Here is a 22,102-nt window from a genome sequence, read left to right on the forward strand (position 1 = left end):
ATACATATATATATATATATATTCTTTGCTTAGATCTACAGAAGTCAAGTTTCAAGTCATGCAAGCAATAAAGGGTGATATTTAACTCTCAAAAAGCTAATCCTTATATCTTATGTTGAGTAAATCTCATTAATACTGTGATGTTCTTTTAACACCACTTTGATGTGATCAGCGTAAATTAATATCGGCTTCATCGGTGCCCCATAACAATACTCTTTTATGAAATAACAAATATTTACATACAATAAATATTTTCTTCATTATTGATATCATCAAAGCAGTAGCCCCATTTTCAAAATCCACTTTGAAACAATAATTGTTGAAATTAGCGCCATATAATTTGTGCAAAGTTTGAGTGCTTTTGTATTACTCATAACAGTTTACTAGATGCCTTGCAATGAGGACAACATATTGGTTCCAATCCAAGTTCACTTAGTCATTTGTGAGAGAGAGAGAGAGTTCCCTTTCTTTTAACATTTAACTATTTCCATTGACTGTGAAAAAAACATCCCAACTAGAAAAACCAACAATTTCAAAAAGCATGTCTAATATTATACCATCTTCTATTCTTGTCACATTTAACTATTTTCACTGACTGTAAAAATTCCCCAATAATACACAAACAACAAAAATATGGTAAAAGCATACCTAATATTATTCTTAGGCACTAAAGTCCCTGCTATAATATCTGTCTTCTGGATAATAAACAGCGTTCACAATATTGCCCCCAAATTTTCTTCCATTCAGTACATTCCTGGCATTGGCACAACCTGTGGTATCAGTGTATTCCAAGAACACCTGCACGTGAAGCCATGACACGATGCCGAAACCCCCCACACCGAAAAACACAAGAGTCAAGCCAGATTTCACTTTCAATTTCAGAGAAGTTCTACAATATCATTGAGCTCCGAAAAATATTGTAAATGATTCAGGTAAAAGCGACAAGTAGTTCACACTACATAGTACATACCTTCCCAACACCTGAGGTTGGCTCTCCGCTCTGATCCGGGCGAGGAATAATGACATTCACCACAATTCCTGACCAATTCAATCCGTTCAGAAAAAAGTCTCAAGACAATGAAGTTATAGACAGGAATTTTTGTGAAACCCCACTTTTGTATGAGAGTATATCAATGTAGTAATAAAAAAAGTAAGATGCGCATCAATTAAAATTCTCTGTTGTAGATCCACTAGTAGCCACAATCATGAATACATGATTTATACATACATATACAGATGTACACAATACATACATTTTATGTTGGTGTCACAGAGATTCAAACAACAGTATGGTCCAACAGTTGTTTTATCGAAAAACTCATATTTTATTATGTATACATATCTACAGTAGCAATGAACTTAGCATCAATGTGCTAAACTAAAAATAAGTTCTTGTGTCATTCCTCGAATTGTGTTGACTACTAACAAAATAAAATAAAAAAATCATAGTATTTACAATTGAAGCCATAAAAGTGATATTTACAGAATTACATTCAAGATAAGTAACAAAGAATTTGCTTAGATATAATCGTGTGTGCATCTATCAAGTTTCTTTTCTGGAGTGTCAGCCTATAAAACATAATATATATATATACACATATCAATAATAAAAATATACCAAATTTGCTGCATTCATCCTTCATATCCTCTAAAATTTCATCATATTCTTCATCGTTCGCCAGTTGATCAGCACTAATTGCCTGAATGGAATGGAACAAGTGTACACCAAGAATCAGTAATCAGACCATTTTCACTTACTACTAACTAGGGTATGAAGGGGAAAGGCTCATGAAAATCAAGATGAATGATCTAACACCAGTACAAGCACAGTGCATAACTGTTAAATTGTAATTATTGAACTTTGTGTTTTTACATTTACTTGCACCGATACATTGTATTGAAATCTAAAAGTACCTCGGTAAGACATAAAATCTTAGTTGGACTGTCTCCATTTCCTGCGAAGGCCATCCCGCTTCCAGGAAGTCTTACACCACCAGCTTGCAGTGCCATTTTCTGTAACTGAAAACTTTGAGTCCACCATATTGGTGACAAGACTAAAAAGCACACAAGAGGCAAAGATAAGTGTGACCTGAATAGCTATATGCTGTTGTGCCTGAGCCAAAATATTATCCTGTTCTGATTTGGACTGCCCAGCGCTACAAAAGAACATTCAACAAATATTTCATGCAAGTCAGTATTGGGATATACCAACACAATTATTTATCAACAACAATGCCTAACTACAGTCTAAAGGAAATAACATCATAAAGATGATATTTCTGTAACCAAATATAATTTAATATAAAAAAATTAAAACTCTGCCCTAAAACTCAAAACTTTGATAAGATCTGTCACCAATCATTCTATCATATGCCCTTTTTGTCATAATTAGATAAACGAATACAGTATGCATATATGAACTCAAATAATTCAAATAAAATATCAAATCTTGCAATTACATAATAATGTATAAATCCAATGAAAAAAGACGCCCAAAAAAAGAAAAGTTTTCGCGGGGAAAACTTCATTTTGAGTAATAGTTAATATTTTAACAGTGAAAAGAACCTCTAACAGAATCTGTACAGAAAATCTCTCCAGCAATGTTCTGTGTATGAATATTATACTAGAAAAAGTGGAATCGATAATAAATAAAGTCTGCTGTAGTAAATTGTAAAAGAAATTAATAAGCAAACAAAGAACGAAAGTGGCAGTTTGAATAATTCGTAATATTGTCCATCTGTTGCATGTGGCAAGACTATTTCATCAAGAACACAAACCTCATAGTAGCACGTCGAACAGTTAGAGTTTTATCCCCCATCTTCAATCCATTAAGAGAAGCACAAGCAATGTCTGTCACTGCTGGATCCTGAACTTGTTTGAATGTCAACAAATCAGATTTCAGAAAGATACTCTGGAGTTAGAAAGCAATATGTGCATAAATGAAGAAAATAAAACGGCCTTATAATCAATCATATTTAGTCACATAAAAACGAGCATCAGTAGTAAGGTTAGAGCGCTCCAAGATGAAACCTTATGTTTCCATCTAAACTTTGACTATTCACCTGATAAACACAAAAACCATATCCTTTAGAGTTTCCAGTGTCTTTATCCTTAACAAGGTCGAAACCGCGGAGAGGTCTGCATTGTAAGAGTTGAAATCTTAGATGAAGTACTAACAGTTTGTCTCACACAAACGTGAGATCTATGAGTGCAGATATCTTCTTCCTTGTTTAATTTATTTCATCAAAAAGAAACAAAGAAAACAACAAAAACAAGCATAAAGCATCAGGCATTAAAATAGTAGAAAGACAATAATATGAAGAACAAGTCAAGAATATGGTTCGTAAGTAGGAACTGCCCTCACCCAAAAGACTCCAATAATTCTTTTATCTGCTCTTCAGTGAAGTAATATGGGAGCCCACCAACGAAAACACGTTCAGGTCCCTCTGCTCCAGTGATTGCACTGTCAACCAAATAACAGAAATCAGTGACCAGTAGACTTGCATAAAGATCAATCCAATATTAAAAAAACTACAAAACCAACTTACCCTGGAATGAGTCCGACAGCAGCCAAGTTAAGGTGAGGACTAGGTTGGCTAGGACCAAGTGTTGCAGCTAATGCAGGATTATAGTCTGTTGGCCTCCGCACCCTTACAGCAACCCCCTATAAATAAATAAAAGGAAAAATGTGTCAATCATTGAGACATCCATAGTACATTGGAGTCTAGCCGCAATCGGCATTTTCTCGGGTCACATGCTTTCCATTGGTCAAGAACCAACCACACCGGTCACATGCTTTCTTTCCATTGGTCAAGAACCAACCACACCTCTCTAAAGTTCTTCACTACTACTATATTAGTACAAGAAAGGAGTTTCATTCTGTCCTGTCTGGAGAAAATCATTTGTTTCTCAATTCAAGAGTGCCTCATCCGGTTATATTCACTTATTTACATAATTCTTCTGATTATGATAATCCCAAAAATGGAACAGGTTTCACAGACATGCGTTCTTACACCGTGATAAACATTGTTAGATTAGGTAGATCTAACAGCTGCAATAAAAATACTGAAAAAAACTATTTCATTTTTAACATGTGTTTTAATTTTGGCCATTAGATCAATTGGAACGAACAATGTTTATGACAATATAAAAATCTATGTAAAAATATGTGTTTATTAAGCTTATCTCTAATATACAAACAAACAAAACCAAGCATAGCACAAAAGTCTCCGTATTTGAAAGTTAAAACATTGCAACATAACTGGAAGTGCATGAAATAAAATATTTATTGTAAATGATCTATACAGTGCAATAACAATAAAGAAGATCAAGCAACTTAACACTCCCATACACACAAAAATCCATATACAATGTACTTCAGCACTTTGGCCCCCTAAATATTTTCTTCTGCACATTAGATTATGATCTACTGAAAATCACACTTTGAGTACACTATCAAAAAATCAAACCCATTTATCAGGCAGGCAGGCCTATACACGACAATTATAATGTAAGCATGGACAACCTCACCTTCTCTTCTTTCAAAACCATATTTTGCATCTTGAGAATCAAAAATGTTTGATATAAGAGAAACAAAACTGATTATAGATTAATAGGTTACTTGGATTCTTCATGTACCTTTACCCAATAAATAGAATATGACACAGGTAAGATAAGATGTTGACGATGAGAACTCGTCAACTATGTTAGGTCGGAAAACTTAAAACTTAGTAAGAAAATAACTAAGAACTTATAATAGACTTGAGGAAAGATAAGTGCAGATCAACAATGGACTAAAAATTCGTATATTGCTTAATAGCTCAATACAATGAATTTTCCAACCCCTTAGCCAGAGGGGTGAGGATCTATTTATAGGGGAGCTCTAATGGCTCTTGGTACATTGTGGTCCCGAAGAGACAAGGACCTGCATATCCAAGCTGCCGGTGGTAGTGGTGTTGGAGTGGTCGGCTCCCGTATGTGTCAGGGGTCTGCAAAAGCACTACTTGTCGGGAACGAACCTCATAGGAGTGCTTGGGGAGTCCTTACCATGTACTGCCACAACTTGTCTGGCGTGGACATTGTGTCCGTACTCTACCTCCTCTTGGCCTGTAGGTGCATTCCGTACCTGTATGAGCTCTTTGAGTCATACGTAGGTTCTCACCCTCCCAAGATACATTGTTCCTATGAGCTTCAAGTAATGGAATCCTTATATGTTATCATGGATGACACGCTTCGTTGTTCCCACCTCTTCTGATTTAATATTGAATCGTTGTGAGGTCTTCTCTAACCTTCCTCGAATGCATGTTCAAGAGGTCCCTAACTCTGCATCTTGAGAGACCCACAGGGAAGGAGGTGTCCCGTTGGTAGCACTTATCTTAGGGAGGGAGATAAGGCCTCTACAACGAGGCCTGCGACGTATGTTTTGAGACACGATGCCCCTGCGTGAGGCGAGGGTCTCACTTTGCAAGATCATTGCCTCGCGGTCCCCATGCGCGAGACGCCTCTGGTGTGAGGCACCCTTCCAGGTACAAGGCCCCTCCAGGCGAGGCGCCCCTTTGACGCGAGGCCACAATCCCCGCGAGAGACCACCTCCTTTGGTGCTACTTTTCCTTGATGCGAGTTGGCTTGTCCATAGAGCATGATACTAGGAGTAAGGTGTCAGGTGACCTCGCGCGGGGTGTGCTTGGTGCCGGATTGTACTCTTTGTTTCCTATGCGTATCTGATGCCTTGGGGGAAATGTAATGAAAGTCCTTTAAGAGTGGGAATTTTTTGGCGTCCACACGTTGCTTGTTGGGTCAATTCTTCCATGTTCTCTGACCCTTACTTATTTCAACACAGGATCATATATTTTTCCTTGTGGATTTTGGGCATCTGCACTAGCCCCCAGTCTATGAGGAGGTCTTTAGGCGTCCTTGTAGACTTATTATGATGCTACACTTACTATGCTCTAGTGGTAGTGTTGTGTGCCTTCTTGTAAACCAAGTTGTTGATAGTGAGAACTCATCAACGAAGTTCGTGATGCTAGTGACAATGGTAGCATACTCCAGGCTGTCACGATCGCGTGAGTGGAAAGACAGCTAATCTATATTCAAGCATGCATTACCTCCATGAGGGAGTTGTCGAGCATCATGGCATGGTGTTATTGTCTCATGAGACCTCAAGGGATTACTAGGCATAGATGAAGCGTATGGCACTCGAGAACACGCTCTGGAGGGTATGATCGAGTGCTGGGTGAAAAGAACTAAGCATGGACATCCGAGGCCACAAACAAAGTCATTTGGGAGCATTGAGCCGAGGGTGACCTTCCTTTGTGCCTTCGAGTCTTCAACTTCCATCCGTCAACACGTGAAGGGCCTTTGCTTGTCACTTTTTTCATGAATGCAATACTTGCATTATGCTTGGAGGCATATAAGGCAGCAAAGGATGTCATTCAACATTATTGGGTGATGAAGACCTCGCTATGCGGGATGGTCTCGCACAGTAAGACCCTCTCACATGGTGAGGCTTGCCTCCTCTTCGTGCTTCATCCCTTCATCGACCTCCCTTTCAAGGATAAGGCTTATATGAGGCTTAGGGGCACGTTAAACACTTAGACAAGAATGTTTAGAAGCACTAGGCTATAGTTGGTCTCGCCATGCAAGGGCCCTCTCGTTGTGCGAGCCTCTTAGCTTCATTTTGTGTCTCTGTGACTTCATTCTTCATTTATGTCTGCAAGGTGGCATTTAGATAGATGTCCAATGAAGAAGTTGAGCCCAATTGAGTTAGAAGGTCGAAGGAGACCTTGTTAAGGGAGGGTGCCCTTGCTATGCGAGACCCTCTCGCAAGGTGTGAGGTGTCTCGTCTCTTTGTCGACTTGAGCTATTCATTTTGGACATCTTTACTTGGTGATGCTATAAGGAATGTCTAAGGCAGGAAGCGAACTCAATTGGGAGCCAAGGTCGAGGGAAGATTTCCATTGTTCACACTTGATAAAGTATGAGTTGAGATGCCTCTCGTTTTGTGAGATGGATATTACTAAAGAGATATTCACAAGTTGACTTGCGTTGCGACCTCGTGATGCGGGCGCATCTAAGTTAGGAGGTGAATACACAAGGACATCACATTGCGGCCTCGCATTGCGGGAGCATCGGGATATCCATAAGTTGACTTGCATTGTGTCCTTGCAATGCGGGGGCATCTAAGTTAGGAGGTCAATACACAAGGGCATCGCATTGTGGCCTCGCATTGCGGGACCATCTCACATAGCGAGGGCATCTCGGATTACAGGCGCATTCCATTTAAAGGCTACTGAATTGTGGCCTCCCATAGCGAGGGCATCTCGCATTGCAGGCGCATTCCATTTGAAGGCTACTGAATTGCAGCCTCACATTGCAGGCGCATTCCATTTGAAGGCTACTGAATTGCGGCATCGCATTGCGAGCGCATTTTACCAAGAGCCTACAACAGAAGGACCTCTTATCTTACAACTCTTTCCGATGTACCAGTTAACAAGATAATTTTATATGTTCACACAAGTATAAGGGAAGTGTAAATCCCTTTCTCTTTCTCTCATTAGTGTGAGACTTTAAGAAGCCCACTTTTTTCTTTAGTATGGGACTTTCAAAAGCCTTGTTTTCCTTGGTCTGAGACTATGAGAAGTCGTTCTTTGTTCTCTTTTTTTTTTTGTGAGGAACTTGTGCAAGTCCTCATGGTCACAGTGCCAATAACTTTATTTTGAAATAGTTCCCTTTGGGACCTCTTTACTGCGTGTGATTCGTGTCTCTTGGTGCAACTTAACTACTTGTAAGTTGACTTGCATCGTTCACACTTGGTAAAGTATGAGTTGAGATGTCTCTCGTTTTGTGAGATGGATATTACTAAAAAGATATCCATAAGTTGACTTGCATTGCGATCTCGCGATGTGAGCGCATCTACGTTAGGAGGTGAATACACAAGAGCATTGCATTGCGGGAGCATCGAGATATTCATAAGTTGACTTGCATTGCGTCCTTGGAATGCGAGCACATCTAAGCTAGGAGGTGAATACACAAGGGCATCGCATTGTGGCCTCGCATTGCGGGAGCATCTCGCATTGCACGCGCATTCCATTTGAAGGCTACTTGTAACGACCCAAAATCACTAATATGGCTTAAGAGCCTTAATTAGTGTACCCCGAGGGCATAATTAGTTTATTTGTGAGTTTAATGATTTAATGCATGATTATATGATAAACATGCTTGTAAGGTTATGTAAATGTTAATGTGATTATATGATATATTTGTGAGAACCACATTATTATGTGGTGAACCTGCAACATGCGACTTGAGGCGATCCTAGGGAGCTAGGTAGCAGGAAAGTCACAACGGGGCTTAATACTTGACTTTAGGCAAATTAAGGGGTATTTTAAAGATTGGAAGGTTATTTAGATTATCGGGTTGTGGAAATAAATAATTTGAGATATATTTGAGGTTAGGAAGTCTAGGTGGGAATACTGGGAAATTTTACCATTTTGCCCTCGGGGACGTTTCCGGTACCCGAGCCTTGGGATTAACCTAATTATCTAAGGATAGACTAAGTAAAAAGACTCAGAACACAGTAAAACATAGGGAACCGACCCTCCCTCTTTCTCCCTTTATCTCTCAAAGAAAAACTACTAGAACTTGAGGATTTTAGCTTGGAAATTCAGTGGATTGGGCTGGAGTTTGGAAGGATTAGTCCAGTGTTCAACTAGGGACTCAGTCAAGAACTAAGATAAGATATAAGCTTGATACATGGTGATTAAAATTCTATGTTATAGCTGGGTTCTGAAGTGTTTATGAACTCTGGTGTTGAAGGGCAGAATTGAGGCATGAAAGCTTGGGTTTTAGCTCATAATTTGTTAAGGAAGTTGGTTCATCAAAGAAGGTAAGCTTCAATTCGTAATTTAGAGTTTAAATTCTTAGTTTGCATGACTGGTTTTGTTGTTTTTGAGTATGTGAGTTTCAAAGATTGAAATGAGATTTTAATGAGTTTCTAGACTAGGTTTCAGCTGGGTTGTGTTACTAGAATCATGTGAGAAGTTTTGGGATAATTGAGTTGTGGAATTGGGATAGTTTTGAGTGAGATTTAGGAGTAAAAAATGGTGGTTTTTCTGGGTTCGAAGGGGTCGGGTCGCGGCGGCATAGTTCTTGGTGAGTCGTGGCCCTCTGAAGCTGATGGATGCCGGAGATGGAGGGCGGACCGCGGCATGGTCTGAGTAGGGCCGCGGGCCGTGTCTGGTTCTGAGCCTAGATGGGATTTGTTTGGGGGCTATGCCACGGCATGGGTGGCTTGAGCTGCGACCCTTAAGGGATTTTGGGACTTTAAGCATGGGAATTTTACCTAGGGTGCTCGGGATTGAGTCTACTACCGTGTTTGGTGCAATTCAATCATCCGGAGACTAGAACTTTATCTAGAAGCCCTTTTACGATTATTGATGGCATCCCTTATCTAGGTTGTGACTAGGTACTAAGCTAGGGCTCGGGGATCAGATCGTGCTCAAGAGGCATCGCTCATAGTCAGGTAAGAAAACTGCACTTGGTTGTGGATTTATAATGGGACTAAGGGTTCCCTATTTTGTATGCTTTGAAATGATGGTATTATGCCATGTAAACAGTAAACCAACGGCCTAAGAATGCCGAAGTTTACACTAGCGCACAGGGCGCGGCTCGGCCACTGGTAGTTGAGAACAGCTTATTATGCACTAAGCTTGGTTTAAGCAGGCCGAAGTTAGTGGGGTAAACAGAGGGTGCATCCTAAGGTGTCGACCCCGATTATTATGTGATTTATTTGCTATTATTAATTAGTGGATTGTTATGCTGTATAGCTGGGTGATGATTAGCTGATTCTTTGGTTGAATCTTCATGCTTTGTGATTACTGTGGTATGTTAGGTGTATGAACATGCTTAAAGGGTTATCCAAATGTTATTATTGCTTCTTATGTAATATGATATGTTTTCTTGTTGGGCCTTGGCTCACGGGTGCTTCGTGGTGCAGGTAAAAGCAAGGGCAAACTTGATCAACCCTAATTCGGAGAGCTCTGAGAGAAGAATGTACATGATCAGCTGCTCAGCCGCCACGGTTAAGAGGGAGACAGAAACAGGGGAGCCAGAAACGTCTGTTTTGCCTTAGAGTGGCTAATGGTTGTTTAAACTTCGAAAATTTTGTAAACTGAATTTTGAATGCTGTTCCTTTTAAGGATCCCATGTGTAAAAATGTTAAGTTATATGAAATGTACTCTTTTGAGACCAAAACCTTTTAACTCTAGTTCATTAGTGGTTTTTGTATCACGTTTTTCACTAAATGACTTAATTAGTAAGTCCTGCACCTTTATAAGTACACAGTGTAGTGGTCTTGGCTATTCAGGGCGTTACACTACTGAATTGCGGCCTCGCATAGCGAGGGTATCTCACATTGCGGGCGCATTCCATTTGAAGGCTACTGAATTGCGGCCTCACATTGCAGGCGCATTCCATTTGAAGGCTACTGAATTGCGGTCTTACATTGCAGGCGCATTTTGCCAGAGCATCTCGCATTGCGAGCGCATTCCATTTGAAGGCTACTGAATTGCGCCCTCGCATTGCGAGCGCTTTCCATTTGGAGGCTACTGAATTGCGGCCTCGCATTGCAGGCGCATTTTGCCAAGAGCCTACAACACAAGGACCTCTTATCTCGCAACTCTTTTAGATGTATCAGTTCACAAGATAATTTAATATGTTCACACAAGTATAAGGGAAGTGTAAATCCCTTTCTCTTTCTTTCATTGGTGTGAGACTTTGAGAAGCTCATTTTTTTTTTTAACATGGGACTTTGAGAAGACTTGTTTTCCATGGTCTGGGACTTTGAGAAACCGTTCTTTTTTCTTTTTCTTTTTTTGTGAGGAACTTGTGCAAGTCCTCATGGTCATAGTGTCAATAGCTTTATTTTGAAATGGTTTCCTTTGGGATCTCTCTACTCCGTGTGATTCGTATCTGTTGGTGCAACTTGACTATTTGTAAGGATATGTTGACCCTTTAGGTTCTCGATATCCTTTTTTATATATTTTTGTGCGCATTTTATTTTATGCGAGAATCGTCTTTCTCGTCATTATGCATAGTACTATTTTTGCAGGCATCTTCTTCGAAACCCTTTTTGCAAACGTCTTCTTTGAGATCCTTTTCACAAGCGTATTCTTTGAGATCCCTTTTGAACTAGGTGACCTTGGCTGACTTAGGATTGTTATGAAGACCTTTTTTGGTCTTTGAGGTGAAATCCTCTTGGGTTAGGACCCTTATAGGAAGATGATACTTGTGAAACCTCGCAAGCACGTATTTTCAAGGTTATCCCTTGGTAAGGCGACTCAGTCGATCTAGACATAAGTATCTCTTCGGGCTCCCCTTGTGTCTTCTGCGACATGGTCCCTTTGCAGGATGGGTGTGTTTGTGAAAATATCACTTTTGAGGGACTTTTTGACTTTCTTAGATTCTACAAGGGAAGCTAGTCCTTATAGATTCAAATGTTGTCTTATAAGGTTCACCGCTCACACACACATATATATATATTATAAGTACTTTTACACATATCTCACAAGGTTGGGCACCTGCTTTGCACTTGGCTAGGCGCCTTTTGAGGCTCACGAGGCTAGGCACCTATTTTGCACATGGCTAGGTGCCTGTTGAGGCTCGTGCAGTTGGACACCTATTTTGCACAAGGTTGGGTGTCGTTGAGGCTTGCGAGGCTAGACACCTATTTTGCACACGGCTAGGTTCCTGTTGAGGTCGAGTCTAATATCTACTAAGTTGTTGATGGGATCTATCTTGCCAAGCACTTTGTTTTTCGTTCTCTCCGATATGCTTTTGACAATTCCAGATCCCTGGAGTCAGCTTGGCGACCTCTTTGGATCTTTATGGGGGCCAATTGCAATGACTTCTTTAGTTCCTAAGCGACTGAGATAAAGGGGGTCTTATCAAAGGTTATCCTTGATGAATCCCACTAGGTTCTTCCTTGAAGCCTTTTTGTAGACCATTTCCAATCTTCAACTTGATCAAGGACTACTCTATCACAACGATCTCTTCTACGCAGAATCTTCAGACATATTGGTAGAAGGGTGATTGGAGGAAGGTTTGATTCCCTCAACATGCAAGTTCTTATGGCCCTCTTCCACACGTATATACTTTTGGGCTCTTTCGAAGAAGTCGTCTAAGTTTGTAATCTCCCTCTTGAGCATGTTATCCCATAACTTCCTTCCAGGACGAACTCCTGCTGTGATTGCCCTCTTGAGCACCGCTTTAGTCGTACTTCTCATCTCAGTTGCTTCTATATTGAATATGTGGATATAGCTCTTCAGGCCTTCACTCTCGCCTTGTTTTATGTTAGCGAGACTGGTACTCGACATAACATAGTCACGAACCGCGTGGTGTTGCTAAATTCACTAGAAAACTGCTACCATGACCTCATTGTTCCTGGCCTTAACCTTTTGAACCACTTGTATGTCGCTTCTTTGAGTGTAACGACAAAGCAATGGCACCTTGCTCTACTGTTGACCCCCCATAACTTCATCAGGTGTCTAAGTGATATTTTGAGTCCGTAGTGCCCTCATACGGAGTCATGCGAGGCTCTTTGAAGCTGGTGGGGAGTAGCTCAACCTGGATCTCCCTTGTGAAGGGCGACTCACGGTCAAATTCTTTGTCATCAATGTGCCCCCCCAGGTGCAGCGATAATCTTGCTTCAAGGGCTTTGCACTTTAGTGTTTAATTCCTTCATCTTTTTGTTTAAGGAGTCCCGTGGGTTCTTAGAGTGAACCCTTACTTTGGTTGTATCCATCAAGAGAGCTGCAGGGGTGTGGTTTTCACCTCGGACTCTCTCTGGTTAAGTTTATCACTCATGTTGGGTGAAGCTCTTTTGGAGGTTGTCTTGGGTTCGCACCTCTCGTAGGTGGGGTTCGCGCCAAGTTGCTCCGTTCGTGTAGAATCTTCCTTGCGTCCTAGGCGAGGAGTATGACTAGTGGAGACTTGTGTTTTTCCATCGCCCACGGGCATGGTGGTTTCTCCACGTGCATGTTCCCTCTCTTTATGATTAGAGAGTGGAGCATCAGAGTTTTCGTGTAACAGGTCGTTGGGTACCTCTTGCATGTTCTCCACGGCGGTCTGCAAGCTTTGGTTTTTCAAGTGCATGTCACATATTTCCTCTTCGTAGCGATGAGATTAGGAACTTGAACTCACTGTGAGTACTCGTGGGCATTTACCATGTCTTTGTTTGGAAGGACTCGGGTCTTGATGGTTTGGACTTGGGGCCACCGGTGGTCATGGCGGAGGATGAGTTGTACAACCCTTTGTTGGAGAGGTGGTATGTGCTACAGGGTCCGGTGTAGGATGAATGGCAGGGGATGATACTTCTTCCTCTTCGCCATTGTCTCTGGGCAGATCCGCCGCACCTCCATTCATCGGCGGGGGAGGATCCCTCATGGACGCCCTTAGCTGGATTCCGTCTAGGTGAACCTCCCCTTCTTGGTGTTCTTGTAGGCCTTTTGAACACCTTGGCATGTTTTCTTGCTGATTAATAGAAGAACTACTGTTTGTTAGTTGTTCTTCCCACAGACAGCACCAAACTGTTGACAGTGAGAACTCATCAACTATGTTAGGTCGGAAAACTCAAAGCTCAGTAAGAAAATAACTAAGTGAGAACTTAGAAGACTTGAGGAAAGATAAGAGTAGATCAACAATAGAGTAAAAATTTGTATATTGCTTAATAGCTTGAGTATACAATGAATTTTCCAACTCCTTGGCCTAATGGTGAGGATCTATTTATGGGGAAGCTCTAATGACTCTTGGTACATTGTGGTCCTGAAGAAACAAGGAGTTGCATATCCAGGCTACAAGTGGTAGTGGTGTTAGAGTGGTGGTCAACTCCTGTATATGTCAGGGGTCTGCAAAAGTACTCCTGCCATGGTACTATGTCGTACCTCCACTACTTGTCAGGTACGAACCTCATAGGCTTGCTTAGGGAGTCCCTACTATATACTATTCTTGTACTACCACAACTTGCCTGACATGGACATTGTGTCCATGCCCTACTTCCTCTTGGTCTGTAGGTGCATTCTGTACCTGTAGGAGCTCTGAGTCATATGTAGGTTCTCACCCTCCCAAGATACATTGTTCCTATGAGCTTCAAGTATTGAAATCCTTATATGTTATCATGGATGACACGCTTCGTTGTTCCCACCTATTCTAACTTAATACTGATTCGTTGTAAGGTCTTCTCTAACCTTCCTCGAATGCATGTTCAAGAGGTCTCTGACTCTACATCTTGTGAGACCCACAAGGAAGGTGTCCTATTGGTGGCACTTATCTTGATGGCGCTTATCTTAGGGAGGGAGATAAAGCCTCTTCAACGAGGCCTGCAGCGTATGTTGTGAGACATGACGCCCCTGCGTGAGGCGATGGTATCACTTCGCAAGACTATTGCCCCGCAGTCCCCCTGCGCGAGACGCCCCTAGTGCGAGGCACCCTTCCAAGCGCGAGGCTCCTTCCTGGCGTGAGGGCCCTCCAAGTAGGGGTGTTCATAAAATCGCCCGCACTGCACAAACCGCCTACACCGCACCGCAATTTGTGGTTTAGAACCCTTCGTGGTGCGGCTTCTAGGACTGAGCATAAAATTCAAAAAATCGAAAAAACCGAGTACACCGACCTTCCGAATACCGAAAAAACCAAAACCAATTAAACCGAACACCAAAAAAACCGTTAACGGTGTAAACCGCCACTGTTCGGTCGGTTTGAAAAATCCGTGTGGACCGACCGATTTGAACTGAAACCGACCGAACTTATAAATATATATAGGTTATGTTGGCTTGTCCTTGATGCGAGTTGGCTTGTCCATGGAGCATGATACTAGGAGTAAGGAGTCAGGTGACCTCGCACAAGGTGCGCTTGGTGTCGAATTGTACTTTTTTGTTTCCTATGCTTATCTGATGCCTTGGGGGACATGTAATGAGAGTCCTTTTAAGGGTGGGAATTTTTTGGCATCCACACGTTGCTTGTTGGGTCAATTCTTCCATGTTCTCAGACCCTTACTTATTTCAACATGGGATCATATATTTTTCCTTGTGGATTTTTGACATCCACATAAGACCATGGCTACGTGATTCTTGAAGTGTAGAAATTGGGAAACAAACAAATCCAACAATAGGATGCATAATTAAGTCTGGCAGACATACTTGATCGGTTGATCCATTTAGCTTTTGACAGACATATGGGATGAACGTGTAATTTGTACAAATGTGCCTCTTATTTATTTTGCATCTTTCCTCGTAGTTTATTCCCTTCAAACATGTGATCTCCCAAAGCATATACAAACTCATATTGTGTATGTGTGTGTATTTAAGAAAAGATGCAAAACAAAAGTTCAGCAAAGAATATCATAGTATCAATTAATGTGCCTCAAACATGATCCCATCCAATTTCATTGCATGACTTGCTTCAACAGTTCTCATCTCCGCACATATATAAAGAAATCAAAAACCCATAGTTAAGCTAAAAGTATTAAGAAACATGCCTCAAATATGATCCCATCCAATGCCATTGCATTACTTGCTTCTTCAACAGTTCTCATCTCCACAAATGCAAACTTCTTCTCATGATTGATGTAGACATTAACGACTGCATCGCCTGCACAAGCAAATGCCATAAAACACATACTAAACATCATATGAGAAATAAATAAGCTACATATTAGATTCAAAATGACGGACTATAAAATAATGCTTGTTGTACACCTCAATGGCAAGATTTGTAATTACCTGAGCCACAGGAGTTTCCTCCAATTGCAGCCATGACACCACTAAAGAATGTTGCAATAGTCTGTTCAAAATAGTGCAAAACATATTTCTTCTAAATGGGTTGAGGAAGAGAAATACCAAGTGACTTAAATTACAAATTTTACAATTATAAGCAACCAGTTGTAATTAAACAGCAACATACAAGCTATATTCATTGATTAGTAACACCATATATGGAGATACAACAACTGGCATAAGTTATTGGCCTTGCACACAGCTGAATGTACAATTAACATAGAAAGCAAAATAAGAATAATTCAAGTGATACTTATATTAAAAAAACAGGCGAAACACTGATCCTTTACAACCTAAAGATTAGAAAAGGAACTCAAAGAAAAACCTGCTCATTTGCCAAGGGAGGAAGTCCACCAACATATACTCGGCGAGCATGCCTTGTAGCCTATAAGAGAAGAAAGATAACAAATGTGAGTCATAGATAGTAATCATTAAATATGTATATATACAAAACATATGGTATTTATAAATCTACCTGCTGAGTCATGGCCTGGGCTGGCATCATGGGAAGAGAAAGCTGAAACATATTAAAGGCAAATGGCATCACCAAACCAGAATACAAATGAAAAGCAAGAGCATAATAACCATAGATAATGATGTCAATGAAAGATACAGACTTGTGTTGTTCCAAAAGGTAACATGTTTTGCACCACTCCAGGTGTTGTCTGAGGAACAGCCAGCAGCTGCCCTGTGTTGTTAATAAAAAGGAAGAGGTACAATTCAGAATGATTGTTAAAATCATTCAAAAAGTAAAACACATCCCAGCCAATGTTAAGAGATAATACATTTAATAGCCTAGACTTACCTATTTCATTTACAACGAAACTGAAAAGAGAAACCTATAATATACCATCAAATAATACAGTAAGAAATAAGTTCCATCACTTCAGATGCTAGGGAATTATTAGTAAGTCTACCAAATGGAAACTGTAGAGGTTGAAGGCGAACAAGATCCAGCTAACTGATGCATTCGTCGATGGACATAAAGGCTACGTGGTCACGCCAACCCAACATTGCCTTCTTACCCAAACCATCAACAAAATCACAAACAAAAAACACACACAACAGCCAAACAACAGAACAATGGCTCTCAGTTCCCATAGTAAACCATTATAAAAATAGTTTTCAAGCAGAAACACTAAAGTATCAAGAGACTACACAATTATTGCAACATAAAATACTACAAATTCTTTAAGGACACGAACTAGAATTATTAACATGTCAATTGAATAATAACTTTACGAGCTAGAACCATACCTGGCATGTCAGCACCAGGCAGCATGTTCACAGAAGGTGGCGCCACATCAAAGAAACTACCCCGCTTGCTGAAGAATACATACATTTTCAAAAGTCAGGTCAGCAGAAGCTGGAACCAACACAACTAATGTTCCAGTGGAACATTAGTAGATTACAGACTAACAGTGGCAACATAAACTGAAAATCCTAAAGAATATAATTGGGATCGAGTAAATCAATATGACCATTGAAAATTAGGTTGAACTAGTTGAATCATCACCTTTTAGAACGGGAACGTGAAGAAGAGGGCGATCTAGATCTTTCCTTTGAGCGTGAACGCTCTCTATGCCTAGGCCTTCTATCTCTATCTCTATCCCTATCTCTACCTAGATCATAATCCCGTCTCCTGCGAAGAAAACATACAATACCCAAATAAATATTCATAATTTCACAAAAATTCTCACACGTTTACATAGCTCATTTAGTATGAGTTGATAAACATTCCATTAAAATTAAGGAACATAAGATAAACCTGTCATGATCTCGGCTATGACGACGGTCATAGTCATTACGACCGCCCCTTCCTCTGTCACCCCCCCTTGCACTTCTATCCTTATAGTCCCTATTCATGGACCTCTCGTGGCTTGAACCATTAGAATTACGCTAAGAAAATTAGACAATAATCAGTCCCCAAATACATAACCATAAAACCCCCATGATAATAAATGGCAAAAGCGCTAATTTCTTCACTGCATCAAAGCCCACACAATCAAACGAAAAATACTCAAAATTTAATGGCTTTCACAGTCATTTACTTGAATTCAATCACTATAAAAATGACATTCCAGACAGACAGTGTAAGAATTTAACAACTTTACGACTAAAAAAATAAAAATAAAAATAAACCTAATTTGAAATGCAAATTGAGATATATGAAAACGTACTTTGCTCCGAAAAGTAGCGTAGTCATCACCACTGCCATCATTATCCGACATTGTAGGTGAAATTTGAAACCCTAACAAAAGATTTTGGGATTAGAGTGAAGCTGAGAAGACTGGAAAATTTTATATCAGATTTTTTTGCGTAGAAATCTTTGGTTGTATTAGCGAGCGCTTGTCTTGTCTCTCTGTGCTCTGTTTAGACGAGCTCAGGCCCAGCCCATTACCAAATGGTATTTTTGTAAATATTAATTTATGGTATTGTTATAAATGGTTGGGTCCATATTTTGTCCTTTTCAAGAATGAATCTCCTTCGGCGTATATTCATTTAGTCATTGATCGACCGATTATGAAAACCTAAAGTACATAAACAGATTTGTCTTCAAATAGTATAACAAGTGTGTTATATTGGTATTTTCTTACACGTTCTCTTAGCTTTGTGGTATTTTTCTAAATGTTATAGTGGTAGTCTTCAAACTATAATCAACCCAAAATTGAGAGCCAACCCACCAATTGTTTAGTTTTTTTTTACTCATAATTTATCTTTTTTTTTTTCAAGTGGCAATATTAAATTGGGTTCAAGTTAGCAATTACAATCTCAACCTATTTGCTCAAACTCTCTCTCTAGTTTAGTCGATCAATAATAACTCTATCTGCCAAAATAAATTAAATGTTATCTTTTCATATATTAATAAAAAAAATGGAATAACTTGATAACTACCCACATTTCATGTTAATTAACTAAAAACAGCCACAAAACATATTTAATTAATTTATACCCATATTTATAATGACATTTCTCAATATTTCCTTCCAGGATAAGTTGAAAACTAGCCAGTTTAATGAGTACTTAACTAAAATTACCCTATAAATATATTTAATTTAATTCTACCCATTTTTATCACAACACTTCCAAAAATACCATTGACTATATGGTTCTCTTCTAAAAATAGTATCCACCGCTTACCATTCTCTCTAACCTTCTACACCACCACGATCGACTCAAACCCAGCCTCCAACCTTCTACGACCACCACAGCTCCACCACGCCTCCACCACAGCCTTGTCACTGATACCATGTGTGCCTATGCCATTGACACCCTAACTTTGTCATCCAATTGGTGAGTTCTTCAAATTTTTGAATTGTTATCTATGCTATTGTCACTACACCTCCCTACATAGAAGAATCATCTGTGTGCCACTGCCACTGGGATCATTATCATTATCATGGTGAGTTTTTCTTCATTTTCATAAATTTATATTGCTAGGTGTTTGATAAAATGTCTCTATGTAAACTAGTAATGTGGAATATAATGATTACTCGTCTACTATTATTTTGAGTGTGTGTTCTTCAAGTGAATTCTACTTCAAAGTCAAACAATGGAGCATTTGGAAGAAAGTATAGCTAAGTGTTGGCCACTATGTTCGTTGATCTTTGTTTTTATGACTTTTGGATTTATATGTTCTTATTTCAATGCTATATTTGGCTCTTTATTTTGGAATTGGATCTACTGTAATGAATTCTTAAACCTCTATGATGTTTGACATGTGTGCTGGTCATTTCTGGTATCATTATTCTTCTCTGTAGTAACTTTGCAAAAATTGGTACTCTGATCACTGGTTTATATATCAATTTAGAAGATAGGGAGCGTTTTCTGAATCTTTTGGACCTTCTGGTAAGATATGAGTGCGAAAATGACTCTTTTGTTTATGAAAATTGAAAATAGTTTGTCAACCATCCTTCATTGTTCTTATATGCACATAGCAATAAAACACAATCTTTGTCGTAATTGGGCTCACACATCTTGCTTTAAATACCTCCACTTCATGGAATTGATTCTTGGTGTGAATATAATGGTCTCTCGAGTCCCTAGTTTGAGTTGGGTTTCTTTAATTTAGTTGAAAACTGAACGTTAAGAACTTGGAAGAAATTGGAGACATGATGTGTGAGACATTTTAGAGGATTGATAGTATTGAAATATTTGTTCTACTTTAAAGAAACATCATCATTATAGTGCAATCATTACCAGCTGATGAATATTGATCTAGTAGACCTCCAGAATCTGTCAAAAAAGATAAGTTATATTGTATAGCATTGTATTAACTCTCTTACATCTAGTGAAAAAAGTAAACTCAGCCTTGTGAATGGTGTAATAAGGAGCCCATGCAGTTTTAATGGCCTCACAATGATCAAATAGCTCATATGGGAAAGCAGAAAGATATCTATAAACCTATCACATAACACTAGATAGTGCTCATGAATTTTTAGCCGCAGGTTTCGACACATGAATTTCATTATACATAGTGCAACTTTCTGCAAATGATATTGAAAAGCATTAAGTGTTTGTTGAAATAACTCATAGAAACTAAAGATGATATTGCAATTCACAAAGCCAATTGACAACTAAAGACATGCTAAATTAATAGAGATAAAGTTGGGTTTCAATCATCTTAACATTAAGAATAAAGTGTATTACCTCATTGTCTTACTCCTTGATATATTATGAAATCTATTACCAATCTTCAAGATAAATTTTCTTGAGTAAAAGCATAATATGTACTCCTAGTAAAAACTAGGTTAAGTTGAATTGATTGCTTGACATCCACTGAGTTACAATTCTTTTGATTTATTTTATTTATATTAATTAATATATTGAATTCTTGTTTTGCTTGTGGTTTACCTTTTAATCATTCAATATTACATTTTAAGTTTTAAGCCTAGTTGTTTAAATTTTAAGCATAGTAGTTTAAATTTTAAGACTAATAGTTTAATTTTTAATAGTATTGGTTTAAATTTTAAGCCTTGTAGTTTAAATTTTATGTCTTGTGGTTTAAATTTTAAGACACTAACGCCTAGAAGTTTAAATTTTAAGCCTTGTGCTTTAAATATTTATGAATTTTGGTTTAGATTTTAGATGTTACGGGGAAAGTGTTATAGTTTAAATTTTAAGCATGGTAGTTTAAAATTTAATGCTCGTGGTTTAACTTTTAAATCTAGTGGTTTAAATTTTAAGACATTAAAGTGTTTTGGTTTTATTTTTAAGGCTAGTAGTTTAAATATCGAGGATTATGGTTTAAATTTTAAGCTATTTAAGCCTAATGGTTTAAAATTTAAATCTTGTTATTTAAATTTGTAATAATTTATTTTAAGTTTTAAAGAGGCATGATTTAAATTTTAAGCCTTATAGTTTAAGTGCTATAGTTTTAAATTTTAAGCATGAAGTGGTTTAAAAATTAAGGCTACTAAATTAACTTTAAAACTTACAAGTTTAAATTTGAAAACATTAAAGATTTGTGGTTTAAATTTTAAGTATAGAAGTTTAAATTTTAAGTCCAATGGTTTAAATTATAAAACTATTGGTTTAAATTTTTATCCATTAAATGTTTGTGGTTTAAATTTTGTTATAAAATAACATTAATATCTTCATGCTAAACATCTTTTGCATTACTTTAATTCTTCTTATTGAGTCACAAATATTATTGAGACCTAGTTTTGCAAAAATGTGTTTGCCTTAAGTTGAGTGGAGTTAATGCAAAAAGTATATTGTATTGATTTTTTTAAAAAAAAATTCTATCTAAGATCAAGGAATAAGCTCACTTGGTTGTGTTATTTTTTATTGCAGGAAATGGACAAAATAATATTGTTTGTAGTTTTTAACGGAAGATGGAATGCAAACAACAAATATGTTGATCATGAATTCAAAATATTGATGGTGGAATAAGATATTAAGTACGTGGAATTGGTAGAAAATATATACAAAGAGCTCAGATTGAATGAAAATTTGATTTCAACAAATTTGCTTTTTGATGCAAAAATGGATACAAGCAAAGGAATGAAGATAGAAAGTGATGACAATTTATAAGTCTATCTAAACTTGAACAAGACTATGGAAGAGTTGAAAAAATGTCCTCTCATCGTTGAAGTAGAATAGAGAAACCAAGCCCTTCTTTGCCAAGAGAAGATAGCATTCCAACTGCTTTAGCAAGCAATGCAACAAATCACAGTTTGACTATCACAGACCACAATACGATTACTGCAAGCACTAGTAAGATAAAGAGCGCCTCAACACAAGAATCCCACAAAATTACAGAACACGGGAAAGAA

General features: G+C 38.5%; 1 protein-coding gene across 1 annotated transcript; it reads right to left on the reverse strand.

Moving 5' to 3' along the window:
- Positions 1 to 530: 530 nt before the first annotated feature.
- LOC133802376 (splicing factor U2af large subunit A-like) lies at positions 531 to 18,171 on the reverse strand. Its single transcript, XM_062240679.1, has 18 exons — positions 18,005 to 18,171; positions 17,593 to 17,723; positions 17,341 to 17,466; positions 17,082 to 17,149; positions 16,442 to 16,512; positions 16,300 to 16,341; positions 16,150 to 16,209; positions 15,771 to 15,831; positions 15,527 to 15,639; positions 3,549 to 3,664; positions 3,365 to 3,463; positions 3,063 to 3,138; positions 2,778 to 2,866; positions 2,090 to 2,156; positions 1,915 to 2,013; positions 1,619 to 1,700; positions 971 to 1,038; positions 531 to 798 (listed from the first exon to the last, which is right to left on the reverse strand). The coding sequence occupies exons 1-18, from the start codon at positions 18,053 to 18,055 to the stop codon at positions 661 to 663; spliced, it is 1,557 nt and encodes a 518-aa protein (XP_062096663.1). The 5' UTR covers positions 18,056 to 18,171; the 3' UTR covers positions 531 to 660.
- Positions 18,172 to 22,102: the final 3,931 nt, after the last annotated feature.

Source organism: Humulus lupulus, chromosome 9 (assembly GCF_963169125.1).
Source record: "Humulus lupulus chromosome 9, drHumLupu1.1, whole genome shotgun sequence".
Taxonomy (NCBI): domain Eukaryota; kingdom Viridiplantae; phylum Streptophyta; class Magnoliopsida; order Rosales; family Cannabaceae; genus Humulus; species Humulus lupulus.

Excerpts from the sequence above, each read along its gene's own strand:
- LOC133802376 (XM_062240679.1), bottom strand. The coding sequence starts at position 18,055 with ATGTCGGATAATGATGGCAGTGGTGATGACTACGCTACTTTTCGGAGC. Across the intron at positions 17,724-18,004 it reads ACGCTACTTTTCGGAGCAAA|CGTAATTCTAATGGTTCAAG; the intron begins GTACGTTTTCAT and ends TAATTTTCTTAG. Across the intron at positions 16,210-16,299 it reads CCCAGGCCATGACTCAGCAG|GCTACAAGGCATGCTCGCCG; the intron begins GTAGATTTATAA and ends CTTCTCTTATAG.